Source organism: Akebia trifoliata, chromosome 5 (genome assembly GCF_017979445.1).
Source record: "Akebia trifoliata isolate Shusen 1 chromosome 5, ASM1797944v1, whole genome shotgun sequence".
Taxonomy (NCBI): Eukaryota; Viridiplantae; Streptophyta; class Magnoliopsida; order Ranunculales; family Lardizabalaceae; genus Akebia; species Akebia trifoliata.
Window position 1 is genome coordinate 4,739,736 of NC_141379.1, and position 17,234 is coordinate 4,756,969.

At 35.2% G+C, this 17,234-nt stretch overlaps 2 protein-coding genes across 2 annotated transcripts; one reads left to right on the top strand and one right to left on the bottom strand.

Moving 5' to 3' along the window:
- Positions 1-1,712: 1,712 nt before the first annotated feature.
- LOC147401151 (protein EDS1L-like) lies at positions 1,713-4,349 on the top strand. Its single transcript, XM_086442318.1, has 3 exons — positions 1,713-2,092; positions 2,219-3,013; positions 3,105-4,349. Exons 1-3 carry the CDS (start codon positions 1,766-1,768, stop codon positions 3,840-3,842), a joined length of 1,860 nt encoding a protein of 619 aa, XP_086298444.1. The 5' UTR covers positions 1,713-1,765; the 3' UTR covers positions 3,843-4,349.
- A 1,795-nt stretch (positions 4,350-6,144) lies between these two features.
- Positions 6,145-10,901, bottom strand: LOC147401152 (uncharacterized). Its single transcript, XM_086442319.1, has 3 exons — positions 10,634-10,901; positions 10,468-10,534; positions 6,145-7,306 (listed from the first exon to the last, which is right to left on the bottom strand). Exons 1-3 carry the CDS (start codon positions 10,700-10,702, stop codon positions 6,432-6,434), a joined length of 1,011 nt encoding a protein of 336 aa, XP_086298445.1. The 5' UTR covers positions 10,703-10,901; the 3' UTR covers positions 6,145-6,431.
- Positions 10,902-17,234: the final 6,333 nt, after the last annotated feature.

Here is a 17,234-nt window from a genome sequence, read left to right on the forward strand (position 1 = left end):
ATGTCTCTTTTGCAGTCTTAAACTTCGCTAACTCAAAACCAAGTACATTCCTCCTTGTACATTTCTACTCCGGTTTATATGCCTACATTAATTTCTTCATGTATATATACAAATTTCTTCATGATATATCAGATTAAATATCATAAATACATCATCATCCAAAATGTTGCAAAAGAATTAGTTTTTTCTACCTTATTAGCCATATGAAAGTTTGTCTGAACCAAATACTAATTAGTCATTTAGATTTGTTTTTTAAATTTCAAAATATTTTACGAATCTATCTATTTAGGGAGCTTTATCTTCCACCAATGAGGGGCACATAATGACCCACCAATCAACCAGAGATTCCGGATTGATATTTAGGTAAAGGCACGTAATGATTGAGATTCTGCTCTAAATAAGCAAATAGAAGCCCTACATTATCAAAGGTTTTGTTTTCGAGAGCTGTTATTGCCACACCAACTTTTAAGATTGCCACACCAATTCCTATGTATATCACCTAAGAACTGGACATAGTTGGTCTGGAATTAGTAGCTCTCTTTGTCTTCCCTTTGAATGATAAGAGATGACTCCAAGGCATAATTGAATTGGTTAATACAAAATTTTATTTGTGAAAAAAATAAATTTTGATTTGAAAATAATTTGTGGATCAAATGAATAAATAAGAAAACATTTGTTTCAACTATTTAATCCAATAATTCAACAAAAATAATTGCAATTTATATAGCGGGACGAATTACATTGATGAAATCTAAATAAACCGTATGGGGTCTATTATTCTCCCTTGATTGATCCCGCTCTCGTTACTGATGCTCACTTCCTGGGGTGGGTGTCCAACGGAAGACATGCATCCCACAAAAATAAAATTTCATTATAAAATCTTGGGAGGATTACTTAATGGACCATGTGGGAGGGGTTTCTTTCTAAATAATCCCCAATTTTTTGGGTGGTAGCCTGACAGTCTATGTAGTAAACTTTTTATATGTAAATAGTCCTTTAATGTCATCTCTCTTTATTGCATGTTCTTCACATATTTATATTTTTCAATATTGAGTACAATCATTCCTAACGATATTTTTACCGTGAGTGACAAATGGAGAGTGATGATATATTCTCAATTTGGACATTTAGATGTATTATTCATTTTATTTCAATGATTTATTATAAATAAATTACAAATGAAGTGGAGATTCTAAATTTTTTGAAGATTTTATCGTAGTTATTGATTTCTGTGTTCGATTCTTAATTATTATTATATATATATTTTGAGTATTTGAAGAAGATCTATCCATTATTGAAGTTGAAAAAAATGAACAAACAAAAAAAATTAGATCACATCGACAGAGAATGCAAAATCTAGCTCTTTGGTGTGGGGGATTTTGTTTAATTTTGTGAAATTTAAACATCATCGTATCATGGTGACCCAATCGATTTGAATCGAAGCGCTCCAATATTGGTGACTTGGAATTGCTCGATGGACCTGAAAGAGTGTACCACGTGGAGTGCAAAGGAAACTTCCTGGTGTACAATTGGAAGTGCAACTTCAAGGAAATTCTCTAAGACGCCCAAAGTCAGTCAATGAAAGTGTAATTACCCAAACACCCCTGGATGATTCACACAGTTAGTGATCTAAGAATAAAGAGACCAATTCTCCACAAGGGAAGTCATTGTAATTGGCACTTGACCCAAGTCACCTACCTTCCTCACTTCATCACCCCCTCTGATTTCAATTGCAAATTGTGAAGAAAGCCAAGGAGAGAAAATAATGGAGAGAAGAAACCTTGGTGTGAGAGTAGGTCTGAATGATTATCTCATAAACAAAGCTTGCTCCCTTGCCATGGCAGCTCACACAGACCCGACTTCCTCCTTTCGTCTCGACGAACCTCATAATTCTTCCCATGTCATCTTTGCCTTTCCAGGCTCATGGTCTGTTAACTATTGGTTTGGTCGAAACTCTCCTCGAGATTCAAAGATCGATCGCAATCTCTTCCCGTCTCTCAAAAGTATAGGAAATGATGAAACTGCGATTGTTAACGAATCATTTCTTGAGCAATTCGAGATAGTTTTAAGGAATTCGGGACTCCCTTCCAAGGTATAAGATATTATTATTCTTCGCGATCATTAATACCTACCACATAATTGGAATCAAAAGCCATCTTTGTAGAAATAGTATCCAAATTTATTATGATGGATTGCTATTTGAAATTTGAATTTTCAGGTGAATAAAGCTGTGGGTGAGAACAAGCGGATAGTGTTCACAGGGCACTCATCAGGTGGCCCAATCGCAATCCTTGCGACCGTTTGGCTCTTAGAACAACATCGAAAATTGAACAACCATAACCGAATTCCACCTATTTGTGCCACTTTCGGATCTCCCCTTATTGGAGATCACATCTTCGGCCATGCTCTCCAACGAGAGAATTGGTCTCGTCATTTCATACACTTCGTCACGAGATATGACATTGTTCCTCAAATCTTACTATCACCACTTTCATCCATCGAGCGAGAATTACAAGTAATTCTCCATTTCTTCAATCCAAAATCTACCTACTTTAGACAAGATTCAATTGGAAGATCTCAGGAAGTATCGGGTTTTTTTAGTATAGTAATGAGGAATGCGTCGTCTGTTGCAAGTCATGCAGCTTGTTTATCGATGGGGTGCACCAATTTGTTGTTGAAAGCTGTAACAAGTTTCGTTGAACTTAGCCCTTATAGACCTTTTGGAACCTATATCTTCTGTGCTGGAAATGGGAAACTGGTCACAGTGAAGAACTCAGATGCTGTTCTTCAGTTATTGTTCTATTGTCTTCAATTGGGTCCTGAACAAGAATTAGCAGAGGTTTCTTATAGAAGTCTGCAAGATCATCTTGTTTACGAGTCCGAATTGCAAGTAAGTTTGCAGATGCAAGACATAGTCTACTTAGATAAACCAGAAGAAATTCCTCTTTCGGCCGATGGTGTTAATAGTGATGAGATGAGATTTATCCACATTGCCTTGAATGATCTTGGGTTGGTGAGTTTCCTTAGTTCTCTCCCTTCTTATAGCTTTTATCTGTCATAGTAACAAATTCTGTGTTTGTGTTTGTGTTTGGGACCTTGTTCAGAGCACGAAAGCTAGGATTTGTCTTCGTGCGGCTGGAGAGTTGGAAAACCAAAAACTGAGAAACCAGGCCAAGATTGATGCCAACTTCAGCAAGATCGACGAAGCGCTGCAGAGACTTCATGCCTACCGAGATACGTGCGAGGATCGTGAGGTGGGCTACTATGACGCCTTCAAGTTCCAAAAGGAAAATGAAGATTTCCAGGCCAATGTCAAGAGGTTAGAGTTAGCGGGGTTGTGGGATGAGATCGTCGAACTGCTGAAGAGGTATGAACTACCGGATGGTTTCGAGTGTCGAACAGAATGGGTAGAATTGGGAACTAATTACCGACATCTTGTTGAGCCTCTAGACATTGCGAATTACTATCGACACAGCAAGAACGATGACACCGGACCCTACCTTACAAAGGGTAGGCCCAAGCGTTATCGATACACTCAGAGATGGTTGGAGCACATAGGAAGGAAGGAGGCCGGATTCCACTTGGAATCTTGTTTCTGGGCCAAGGTTGAGGAACTGTGTGTTGATGCTGGTAATAAGAAATCTTTCGAAGAGGTGAAGGAGAAGGTGTTGGGACTGGAGGGAGAAGTTATAAAATGGATTGGTTTAGGGGTGCTTGGAAGAGATGTGTTCTTGGAGGAGTCCACTTTTGTTCAGTGGTGGAAGAAACTACCTTACCAACATAGAGATGGATCTCGTATCGCAAGAATTATGAATGGGGAAGGAAGAAACCTTCCTCTCTGAGTTTCACACATTTAAGACTCATACATCAAATAATAGGCATGAAGGCTTGCTAACTGTTCAAGCTGTAGACGTGATTGTTCTTCTCAAATATATAGATTGTAGTATCGTTATATTTGTATCTCTAGTCTTTGTAAAAGAAATTTCAAATCTCCAACAAATGAAGATCCATGACAGTAACAAATAGAAAGGGTAAAGGATTTATAACGAAATCATGCTCTGTAGGATTCAAACCCATGACATCTTTAGGAAGCTAATCGACCTCAAAATTAGGACGCTAGACCTCACATCCTCACCTACATTGCTGGTGCAGTGAGGCATCTGTCTTTCAGAAGATAAAATCCAAAGTTTGAAGGTTACAATGGTCAAGCTCATGAACCCAACTCTTAAATTTGTTCAACCATCCAATCATATGAAGTTTCCAAGCTGTGAGAGCGCATTATCTGGATGGTGTTTGTAGCAATCGTGTTTTATTCTGATAGAAGATGTTGAACCAGGATATAAATGCCATGTACGAGTGTAAATAATATATGTCCACCTCTAAGCCTCACGTCTATATCGAAGTTACATGGTTAATCTGGTTTTCAAATGCAGCATGTCCCGTGGTGCATGGTCTGACTAGCATGTCTACAAGTAACAGATCATTAAAATTACTACTGACCATGGGCAATGGTTGATGTTGTTCGTGTTGCTTAGTCCATCAAATTTGTGTAAAAGTCCATACAGATACTTGGCACACATCTGACTGCCAACACATGAAGGCTTCTAAGAACAAACAGTCCCTCAAACCGAGCCGAAAACAGTTTACATATGGGCTCAAAATATTCTCCAAGATTACCACAAAAGATAAACCTTTTCAGATCTAAAAACACATCTAGCCTACACTGGGGGAAAAGAATATCCACTTCAGAATCAATAGATGGTGGCCTACCATTCAATGGCACTTCAAATTCAAAAAATGCATTTTTATTTTTTTTATGGGACTATGTTTATATTGGACAAAAATACCACAACTTATCAGTACAGAACAGTAATAAAAACATGAAACTTCCAGATTCCAGAAAAAGTCCACAAACTGTAAACCTTGTCGAACTGGTTGCTTCATGAATTACTATAAGTACTATCTCACACATAGAACACTACCATAAGCCATAGATTGTACAGACAAAGAGACTGTTAGTGCTACCTCCCCACATGTTGCGTCAAAGCAATTGTTAGTATTATAGGAAATAAATTAAGACCAAGAATATTCAAGATTGGGGACTATTGTATCTCACAATTACCACAAAACTCAGTAGTAGCCCCTCGATCAGTTCAAGTAAACTACTTGAATGTGTTAAAAACGACAGAGAGCAGCTTAAAACATGGAAGTCCCAAGAGTTACAGAACAGATTACCAGTTCAATAAATTAAATGACGGAATACTGCTTATCATAAATCTCTCTGTGCTAAACTGAAATAATGCAGAAGTACTGATGCTACATTGGTTAATCCATCAAACAATCCACTGTTCAACATGATTCAACCTAAAATAGCACAAGAAACATAAAGAAGCAAGAAGTATATCCTACAAAATCCTATAATTGTCAGAAAAAATTCAGTATAGATTAGACATACTAATAACACCCTTTTCATTAGTGATTTAACAAAACTCACCAACTAAACTAAAAGCCAGCTCAGGCAAATTGCACCCTAGAGCAGCAATATGTGCACGACAAACACTTACCAAATACAATCTTGTTATCATGGGTATTAGATAGAATGAACGGAAAAATAAACATATATTACTAATTGGTGTTGGTGTTACCTCCCCCTCCAGTAGCAAAAACCTGAATCATGAATTTCTTACAGAACACAAAAGTATGAAGGTGAACAATTGGCTTCAACAGTACATAGAAAACGAAGAATGAGTAAACAAAACAGAGACTCAAAATCCACTTCTGTTGCACCTAGGGAAATGCCAGGTTGGGTCCTTCATTCGGCTTTGTGGGAACTATCTTCCAGCATGTTCATGGATGGTACAAAATATAGGTGGAGAGTAGAAATAATACAGCGCAACTCAGTTTGTAAACACATCATTAGGTCAAACTGACAACAAATAGAGGAAACTAAAAACCCGCATTGTGAAATAGGGGATCAATTGTTACCTTGTGTATCACTCCTCTTTTAGAATTTAGGTGCTAGCAATGCTAGGGATGTTCACCTTGATGTATGGATCATCTATCAACACAATCAAGTACTACAGTGATTTCAAACATAGTTACCGTGTAGAAGGATCGTATGAAGCTCAAGTTCATACAAGAATATACGCAAAGAAAGGCAATGCAAATATATTGTACTAGATTTTGATATATTCAGTATCTATACCCCCATTTATCTATTCACATACCCACATAAATCATCCACAACAGCACATGCACCATACAGGTAAGAATAGACTCATAAGAGGTCCAATTCCCGGTGTGCTTCAATTCCTATCCCTATATTCACATCCTTCTCAACAAAATCAGAGCTCTAACAGTTACAAGAACACACAACACACACGAAACAAAGAGAACCCCACATTACATTTCAAGATAAAAGAGAGACTCTTCTAAGACTCTGTATGCATGCTAAAAGAACGAGCAAAACAGTATGGCAGGGCTCCTCCATTTACACCTGTGTCCCGATTAATGGGATCGTACCGTTTTCTGCAGCCTGGACAACGCTCATCCGCCTCAAGAATCCTCTTGTGGCAGAAAAGACAGATCCGGAAACCACACGAACAGGGAAGAAAGCTTGAGTCTGTAAGATCCAGATCTTCGTAACAGATGGGACAGGAAGATGGCTGAGAAATGATACTACGGCGGGCCCAGGTGTTGGCTCCACGACCACAGTGACGCTCTGCATTCATCGGAAAGCTATACTGTTTCGAAAGATTGGGTAGACTCTGGGGACGGGAAGCATCATCGGGCCTCCATGCACAATTATTTGCCGCAACCCTGGGAACTGTCCCCTTGCATTCTGATTCTAAAAATCCTACTCCACAAGCCTTGTTCAGTAATTCAGGAGGGGCATCGGATCCTATCAGGGTTTCTGGTTGGATTAGAGTTTCCGAATTTTTGCATTGTAGCTTGTCATCAGCAGTCAAGGCATCAGCGACCACCTCCCAATCATCCAGACACCCATCATCGTCTTCTCCCTCACTGAAACTTCCAGAGCACTGACTACTGTTACTGCCGTTGCTACTGCCACTACTACTCCCAGGACGATCCTTTCCTGAATCATTATCCCCCAAAAAGCTGCTGGACAGACTATTCGACAGGGACTCCAAATCGCTGGAGTGTCGGCTTGATCCCTCGCTCCCCTCCCCTCTTGACCTCATTCCTGGATTCCCCAATGACATGTTTGGTTCTTCAGTCAGAGGCAAGGACGATGGAGGTGAGCCAACCCCAACTTTCGCTTCCTGCATGCATCCCTTGTTCTTGGCTGCATTAAACTCACACCCGTTCAGAATTGATTAAAAAACAAATAAAGACAAGACAAATAGACAATTTGGATATGAAGACCATTTTTGAAATGTTTACATGAGCTCTCCCTTTTTTCCTTCTTCTTTTCTGATACAAAGATGGTGACCATTGTTGTCAAATGTGACCCTGTATGCAATTTCTGGGCACATCATAGTCACATATGCCATCATGACATCTGTGATTAGGTCATTATTCCACAGTATACATAAGCAATGTTTTCAGATGCTTAAGATTGGGCAGGCACTTAGCTAGACAATGCCGTGTGGTGTACGCCTCGAGGTGTAAAGTGTAAGCTTCACATTCAAATATTTTCAAATAAATAATGTAACATTTAAAATAATTAATATTAAAAAATAAAATTAGGGTAGCAATAACATATTTTCAAATTTCAAATCCACATAATTGAATTCCAAGTTTTTATCCATTACAATAAATGATAATATACTTTAGCAAAAAAAGAAATATTTTGCATTTGAATAGTTGAAAGTTTCTACAATAAATAGTTACTTTATATTTATGGTGAAATTATAGATATTATTTCATCCATAACTTACTCTGGATAATATTAAATATTGCAAAAAATTATATATAACCCAACTCAATGATGTTATTTGCATATATGACTATCGTGTATTCAAATCTATGTTACTAGGTTCACAAATATAATAGTGAATCGCGAACTGGTATATACCGAACCAGTTCAAGGTTTGGTTCATATTGGGTTCGTCAAAAACAGCGAACCTAACGACCCCCCCCCATTGCTGGTGAATTTTAGAGATGCCCCCATGGTTTGGTCGATGTTAATAACCCTTATTTTAGAAATCCCAAGATTTTAACAGTATTAAAGACACTCCTTTGTTTTTAAACTGACGACTAGAAGGTGGCATGTGCAAAGGCACGTGTACTAGAAAGGCTTATTTCTAATTTAAATATCAATTAGAGAGGTTTTTTAATATTATACAGTAAAAAAGGATCTTTTTATAATTCTGTAAACTAACAGGATTACAAGGCCGTGAGATTCAATTTTCTTGGTTTTTGACCAAAATGACCCTAATTGTATTTAATCTAAATATAAAAGTGAGGGCATTTATGGCCACTCAAATTTTGATGTCGTACCACTTCTACTTCTCTCATTATAATAGTAAAGATATGCCTTGTGACCTAAGTCTTCTTCTATGAGATCAGCATATGACTTAAATATCTGGCACGAACTACCTCTACGAATCGGGTTCGTTCAAGAGTGGTGAACCGTGAATCCGAATTCAAATTGAGCCAACCAGGTAACATAGATTCAAATTCATTACCAGTTTTTTAATTATATTCCATGCTAAAGAAATAAATATAAAAAAAGAAAGTACTTTACAAAATCTTGCCAAGTCAAGCAATACAAAAAGAAAGTAAAGAAAGAAAGGAAGAAATATATTATTTATAAAATGAAAAATTAATGTGAGGCGTACCCTCAGTCAAAAGGTGTATGCCTCCGAGGCGTAAGCCTTAACAGTTTTTATTTTCAACCTTACACCTCAAGGCATTTATCTATATATATATATATATATATATATATATATATATTATATATATATATATATATATATATATATATATATATATATATGGTGGCGTTCGGAGGCCCTAAAGTGAGCCAAACATTGTGCCAAACATTTTTCAATGTATGGGTTAGAAGTTTTGGAATGGGCTGATTTTTTCTGAGGATGGTCTCTATGATGAGATCATCCTCAGAAAAAATCAGCCCATTCCAACACTTCTAACCCCATCAAAAGTGATTTACAAAAATGGGACGGTCCACGATTCTTCAACTTGTAAACTAGGGTTAGAAGTTTTGGAATGAGCTGATTTTTGGTGATAATGATCTCTTCACAATAGAAATCATCCTCACAAAAAATCAGCCCATTCCGAAGTTTCTAACCCATGTTTTGAAAAATGTTTGGCTCTCTTTAGGGCCTCCGAACGCTCCCCAATATATATATACGACTATTTGGCCAACACGTTTTGTCGCACATAGGTTAGAATTTTTAGATTGGGCTGATTTTTGGTGAGGATGATCTCTATGGCCAAAATGTTTTGTCCTTGCCAAAAATCAGCCCATTCCAAACTTCTAACCCATGTAGGACAAAACTTATTGGCCAAAAAGTTGGCTAAATAGTTGGCCCTTGAACATGACCCTATATATATAGGGTCCCGTTCGGCACCCTACGCTTTACCCTACGTGTTTTGTCCTACATGGGTTATAAGTTTTGGAATAGGCTGGTTTTTGGTGAGGATAATCTTTATGGTGAGGAGATCATCCTCACCAAAAACCAGCCCATTCCAAAACTTCTAACCCCATCAAAAATGGTTTACAAAAAATGGACGGTCCAAGATTTTTCAACTTGTAAACATGGGGCTAGAAATTTCGGAATGGGCCGATTTTTGGTGAGAAGGATCTTTTAACCATAGAGATCATCCTCACAAAAAATCAGCCCATTCCAAAACTTCTAAGCCATGTAGGACAAAACACGTAGGGTAAAGTGTAGGGTGCCGAACATTTCCCATATATATATATACTGTCAAGGTGTTTTTAATAAGTCTCATCCCGAAGCGCAACTCGAGGCATAAACCTCACGCCTCAAAAAACACTTCACATAAGTATCTGATGGCATATGCATATTTGCCCAAACACCATTCCTACAACACACTAAACCATTTCTATTCTCATTTTAACTCAATTTTGCTCTCGTTTTAGCTCCCTTGTAAGTTCTATTTTTTTTTTATAACAATCCTATGATACTCTCTACGTCTTCTACTCCTTATATCATCTGCATCGAGCTCAAGAAGAAAGATTCAGGATTCAAAAAGCAAGATTGATTTTTTTTTTTTTTTTTTGCAATATTCAAGAACAAGATTTCAATTTTATTTTTTTTCAATTTATTAAAAAAGAAACAAAAAAATCGCATATGCGTCCAGCATATGCTGATCACATATCATCCCATATACTATTTTACAACATTGATGGCGATCCAAACTACCCCTAAAATTTTAATAAAATTTTCCGAAAACCAAACAAGATAAGAGATATAAGATAATTAAATGTCTATATGGATTCAAAAATCCATCACAAACCTTGAGAAAGCCATTGCTCCCGCCTCGCATCGAGCTTGCACTGCTTCAATTTTGCTAACCTGTTCGTCTGAAAAAAAAACCAAAAAAAAAAATCAAATTACAAGATAAGACGACATGCAGGATAGCAAAATTGAAAATAAACACAAAAAATTAATTAATTTCTTACCCTCTTTTTCTTCCCGAAATCCTTCGAGAAAGCAGGAACAGAACCGCTCAGGATCGAATTAGAACCCATGGTTTCGAGTTTCGACTTCTTTTGTAGAAAAAAGAAGATTTCAGAAACCCTAAATTTGAAGAGACAGAGAGAGAAAGATAAAACCTCAGAAATTTCAACGGACACCCAACGACAAGAGAGAGTGTGTCTGTGTGGATAACGAAAGCCTCTGCTATCGCTCGCTATTCTTCCCCTTAGTCCTCGTTGCTCACAACATTGCTCTCCCTTCCATTAAATAGTTCTAAGTTACTATAATACCCTTGATATACAGTAATTTAACATGTCCACCTAGTAATAATCGCGATACCACGTGCTCGTTGATTGGGCAAAAACGGAAATTTTAGAAAAGCGAGTGCTTTTTACTTTTTTTTCATTTTTTCTTTTAAATTTTATTGAAATATCTTACTTGTCACACTTGTTGTTACAAGTGCCCTAAATGACAAAATTAAAGAAGTGAGTTATTTGATTAATGAAATGAGGTGGTTTTCCCCTAAATCCTAATGAATAATACCACTAAGATGAAATATTTTTTCGATATATGATGAAATGATATGACGATGACACATAATGATATAATTTTCATGTGCACTTAAGGATTTAAAAGTTTTGATCTTGAGAAGGGCTCATTCCCAAGGTTTATGATTGGGATCGTGATACCTAATAAACTCAATTTAGTGGTGGTGAATCTAAAATCACATGAGAAATATGAAAATGTATCTCTTAGTCGTTCTCAAAAAAGGTGAAGAGGATATGGATGATTTTTAGTCCATGATCTTTTGCGTGTCAATTCATTTGACGAGTTTATGTGTATGTACAAGTTTCATGACTTCATCTCTTCTGACTAAAAAAACATACTCAACTGACATGTACACAAAAACATAGATTTTTTTTTTCCGAAAAAATTACTTAATGGTCCCTGACGCTAATGTTTTTTTTTTTCCTAATTAGTCATTGACTTTTAGGGGTGAGTTACATGGTCAATCCATTTAGTAAATCCCTCTTTTCTAATCAGTCCTTCAATCTCAGAGTTATAATATTTTTGAAATATTCAAATTACCATTTTTTCGATATCTTCGCATTCTTAGGTTTTCCAATGGTGATTCCAATCATTTTTGATGATTTTTGATCATGAACGACTAATGAAAATAATACACTTCTCATTTTGAATTTTTAAATATATTTTTTAATTATTTATTTTGATGATTTATAACCAAAAATAAAGTTGGGGTTTTTCAATTCTTTTACTTCTTTTTTGGATCAAAATTGATCAAGGATGGCTCTTTTGGTTTGAAATCAATTTGAAAAAACGAAATTGGATAAATTTTACAGCATCGAAGTCGGATTTTTTTTTAAGTTAAATATTTTAATTATTGAGGTCGACAATAAAAATATTGAACTTACAATAAAAATTGCCGACCTCAACACCATAAAATATACTGATTTCGTTTTTACAACTAAAATACATGGAAATATCAACTTAAAACTTGACATAATGACTTGTGTGATGATTTGAAACCAAAAGAACCATCTTTGATTGATTTTAATCAAAAAATGAAGTAAATATATGTACAAAATCTTAGTTTTTTTTATATATATCTTCAAAATGCTTGAAAATGACTTTTTCTTCATTCTCAAATCCTTTTCATTGGAATGGATTCTCCAAAACTCAATCGGGGTGCAAGTAATCTAATTTTTTTGGATGAAAATAGTGAGTTGGAATAGTTAGGAAAATTTCGACATTTCAATCATGAGAAATATGTAGAGTGGGGTTCGGGGATTAGTTAGAAAATAGAGATTTACTAAATAGACCATTTAGCTCACCCCTAAAAGTCAAGGACTAATCAGAAAGAAAAGTTAGCACCAAGGACTGTTAAGTAATATTCCTTTTTTTTTAATCTCAAGATACACAAGGATGAAGATTTTATGGTTTAGTGTTCCGTGTCAATTGAGTATCTTTGTTTTTGGCCAGTTTATCGTTATTCTTCTATTAATACCATAATCTTGAAATTTAAACCAAATATTTATCTTGTTGTTCCTTGAAATTTTGACTTGAACCTATTTTTACAAAAAATAATATTCTTGTTACCCAAGATCAAAATGGGAACCCAATATGATATTTGCTCCAACAAACAACATACTTGCAACAAACGAATACCATCAACTACCCACAACATTTATATAAAGAGATAAAGATTCATAAAAGATGAGAAGAAGAACAAGTGACATAAGGATTTATTGATGAGATTCATTATAAATCCGACATATAATACATGATCCTTAGGCCTTTTCTATTGGGAAAATAGACGCTTAAAAAAATAAAGAAAATAGAATTTTGGAATTGTGAAGCTTGAAAAGATTGTTTTCTTTAAGAATTTATTTGTCCACTCTCATAAAAGAGTTTGTTGAAGGGTACAACAAAGTTCCATGATACAACAAAGCTATGGTTACATATTCTTACAAATAGCTTTATTGTATCCTGGAGGCTATTTTGTAAGTAAGAATTTGTAAGCAACAATCTTGAAAATTCTCCTATAAAACAATATGGTTTCTTTTACCATAGCTTTGTTGTATGGTAGAGGCTATTTTGTCGGTAAGAATTTGTAAGCAACAATCTTGAGAATTCTCCTATAAAACAATATGGTTTCTTTTACCATAGCTTTGTTGTATGGTGGAGGTTATTTTGTCGGTAAGAATTTGTAAGCAACAATCTTGAGAATTCTCGTTCAAAACAATATGTTTTCTCTAACCATAACATTGTTGTATCTTGGAGACTATTTTCTCAATAAGAATTTGTAAGCAACAATGTTGAGAATTCTCCTACAAAACAATATGTTTTATCTTACTATAGCTTTGTTGTATCTTGTAGATTATTTTGTCGATAAGAATTTGTAAGCAACAATCTTGAGAATTCTCCTACAAAACAATATGTTTTTTCTTACCATAATTTTGTTGTATCTTGGAGGCTATTTTGTAAGTAAGAATTTGTAAGCAACAATCTTGAAAATTCTCCTATAAAACAATATGGTTTCTTTTACCATAGCTTTGTTGTATGGTAGAGGCTATTTTGTCGGTAAGAATTTGTAAGCAACAATCTTGAGAATTCTCCTATAAAACAATATGGTTTCTTTTACCATAGCTTTGTTGTATGGTGGAGGTTATTTTGTCGGTAAGAATTTGTAAGCAACAATCTTGAGAATTCTCGTTCAAAACAATATGTTTTCTCTAACCATAACATTGTTGTATCTTGGAGACTATTTTCTCAATAAGAATTTGTAAGCAACAATGTTGAGAATTCTCCTACAAAACAATATGTTTTATCTTACTATAGCTTTGTTGTATCTTGTAGATTATTTTGTCGATAAGAATTTGTAAGCAACAATCTTGAGAATTCTCCTACAAAACAATATGTTTTTTCTTACCATAATTTTGTTGTATCTTGGAGGCTATTTTGTCGGTAAGAATTTGTAAGCAACAATCTTGAGAATTCTCCTACAAAATAATATGTTTTCTTTAGCTTAATAATTTGATAAAACTAAAACACTCCATCGAGTTGTTGAAAAATTCCGACCCTTTCTCTCCTCAACGTCACCCAATTCATATATCTCCGCGTGTTTTGGCCCAATCTGGCCTACATGTGTGGGGTCATGTTGAGTTTAGTCCCACATCGGACACACAAAATTGCCTTGTCTCTCTCCTTATAAGATCTTGAGCCTCTCAACTCATTGCCAATTGATTTTGAGTTTGATCCCCATATTTATCATGGTATTAGAGTAGACTTTTCTCTTCTCCACATCACCCAATTCATATATTCACATGCTTTGGCCTAATTTAGCCCACAAATGTAGGGGCATGTTGAGTTTAGTCCTACATCAAACACAAATTGCCTTGTCTCTCTCCTTGTAAAATCTTGGGCCTCTCCACTCATTGCCAATTGATTTTGAGTTGGACCCCCAAATTTATCAGAATCTTTCCACCCTTATGGGTGAGGGGGAATGTTGAGTGTATATTTTCCTCCACTCTTAGGTGAGTCATACCCTAGTTAAGCTATGTGGCCCTCTTATATTCATATTATCCCCTTCTCCAATAGATCAATCTTTTGGAGAATGGGAGAATTATAAACATAAGGGGGTCACGGGACTTAACTGGGGTACGACTTTCTCCCCCTCACCCATAAGGGTGGAAAGATTTGAACATGTGACCTATATGAATTAGCACTTTGATACTACGATAAATTTAAGGGTCCAACTCAAAATCAATTGACAATGAGTGGAGAGACCCAAGATCTTATAAGGAGAAAGACAAAACAATTTGTGTTTGATGTAAGACTAAACTCAACAAGTTGAATTCTAGAAAACATGAGTTGAATTCTCAAAAAAACAAGAGTGATTTGGCCTAAAGATTTATCATATTTATTATAGAATAAAGGAACTCTTAAGTGTCTCTCCATAAAGACACATAAGCAAATAGATGTGTTTATTCATGAAAAGCCAATATGCATGTCCATTCATGAATAACCAAAATGTGTATCCGTTCATGGGAACCCAAAGAATGTATCCATTCATGAAAGAAAAGAGGTGTCCACTCATGGATAACCAAAAAAGCATTACTTTTTAGAAACATCCATTGCACCTTGTGAAAAATTTATTTAATAAAAAACATATTTATAAAAATAAAATCCCAACATTTTCCTCAACCCTTTTTACCCGAATCATGGTCGTGGAATGACTTAATCTTCATAATTAATGGATCATATCTACTTTTACAATTTAAGGGATTTGATGAGATATTTTCTCTAGTTAGATAATATTTGATTTAATTTGTAGATTAACTTTCATGCTAGTAAATTAAATAAAATTTATCTACATCACAAACTGTGGGTACATGCAAATTTTCATCGGGATACATGTTGAACCATATATATGGGTGGTGTTCAATGGCCAACTTTTTGGCAAAACATTTTTCAAAACACGAGTTAGAAGTTTTGAAATGGGCTGATTTTTGGTGAGGATGATCTCTACGGTGAGGAGATCATCATCACCAAAAATCAGCCCATTCCAAAACTTCTAACCCCATCAAAAATAGTTTACAAAAAATAGATGGTCCACGATTTTTCAACTTGTAAACATGGGTTAGAAGTTTTGGAATGGGTTAGTAAGTATATGTATTTTTGTAATCAAGGTATCCAGGTTTCTTAGAGCACCGACTAATCATTGGGACACATGTATTTGCCCCCCCTCCCCCCTGCTCCATGTTATTTTTGGGATAAATACCTGAGGGTGGCTCTTGGGTAGATTCAAACTCAAGACCTTCGCTTCTTGGGGCGTGGTCTTGACCATCTCACCAACCCTTAGATGGTTCATTTAATCATTTTTGGTGTATGCATTGGACCATCCTCTGGAATATATATTTTATCCTCATGATACTTACTAAATCATCAATGCCTTAGAATCCATAAAGATATGCATTTTTAATATCACATGTCTAATCTAAATTAAATGCAATTTTAAATGCTTCTTGAAAAATACATTTCAAATGGTACAAATCTAGTTCAAATAGAGTACAATATACAACACCTTAAAAGCCCTAAGGACATACTCTAATTTTAACTTATTGAAAATAATTTCCCCTTTAAAATTTTATTCCTCATATTAAAATGTTCCGTTAATAGTTTTTGGAAGGCATTGATGACATTTTAGTAAAACTGTGACATTTTGGTGAGATTACCAAATCAAATTACTTAATTTTTATTTCAAAAAAAGAGAAAAAAAAATGCAACTAATAGTTTTATAATAGAAAGAGTCGTGTTGAGGTGACACATGATTTACTGTGATTCTCACAATTCTGACGTGGACATGCATACATAACTATAGATCATTTTTACTCGTATCTCGATGAAACACATCTATGGTTATGTGCACATCCCGCGTCAGACTTGTGAGATTCGCAATAATTTTTTTTTTATAATTTCAACATTTTCCTAATAGAAAAGGAGTTTAAGTGCGCATTCAATGATGAGAAGGGAACCACCAAGTTTAACCAAGTAACAATGGCCTACAAAAACTCAAAGCGCTTAGTCAATGTTCAATGATCATGATGGATTTTAATTTTTCTAATTTAATTCTAATTAACAAATAAATCATTTAATAATCGAAATCTACCAAAAATCTTAATATATTAAATTACATTATTCTCGATCTTTGTTGCACATGGAAAGGGCTGATATTTGGTCTTTAGGTTGAGATGGAAAATATCATGCCACGTGGCAATATTTGGAGTAGAGAACAGGGATAAGTAATTTTATCCTTGCTGTAAAACTCACAAAATAAAGAAATGTTTAGAAGGGACAAGGGCTAACTTTTTAAATAAATAAAAAAAGTGAAAATAAATATTAATTCTCGAATGAAGGATGCGAGTGGTACGAAATAGATTATAATTATTAAATTAGATATTTATAATTGGAAAAGCGTGAAAGGCAAGTTTTTGATTGTGAACAAGACGTGTCAATGAAAAAGGAGCTTTAACGTTTATTTGACCAAGAGCCCTTGAATATATA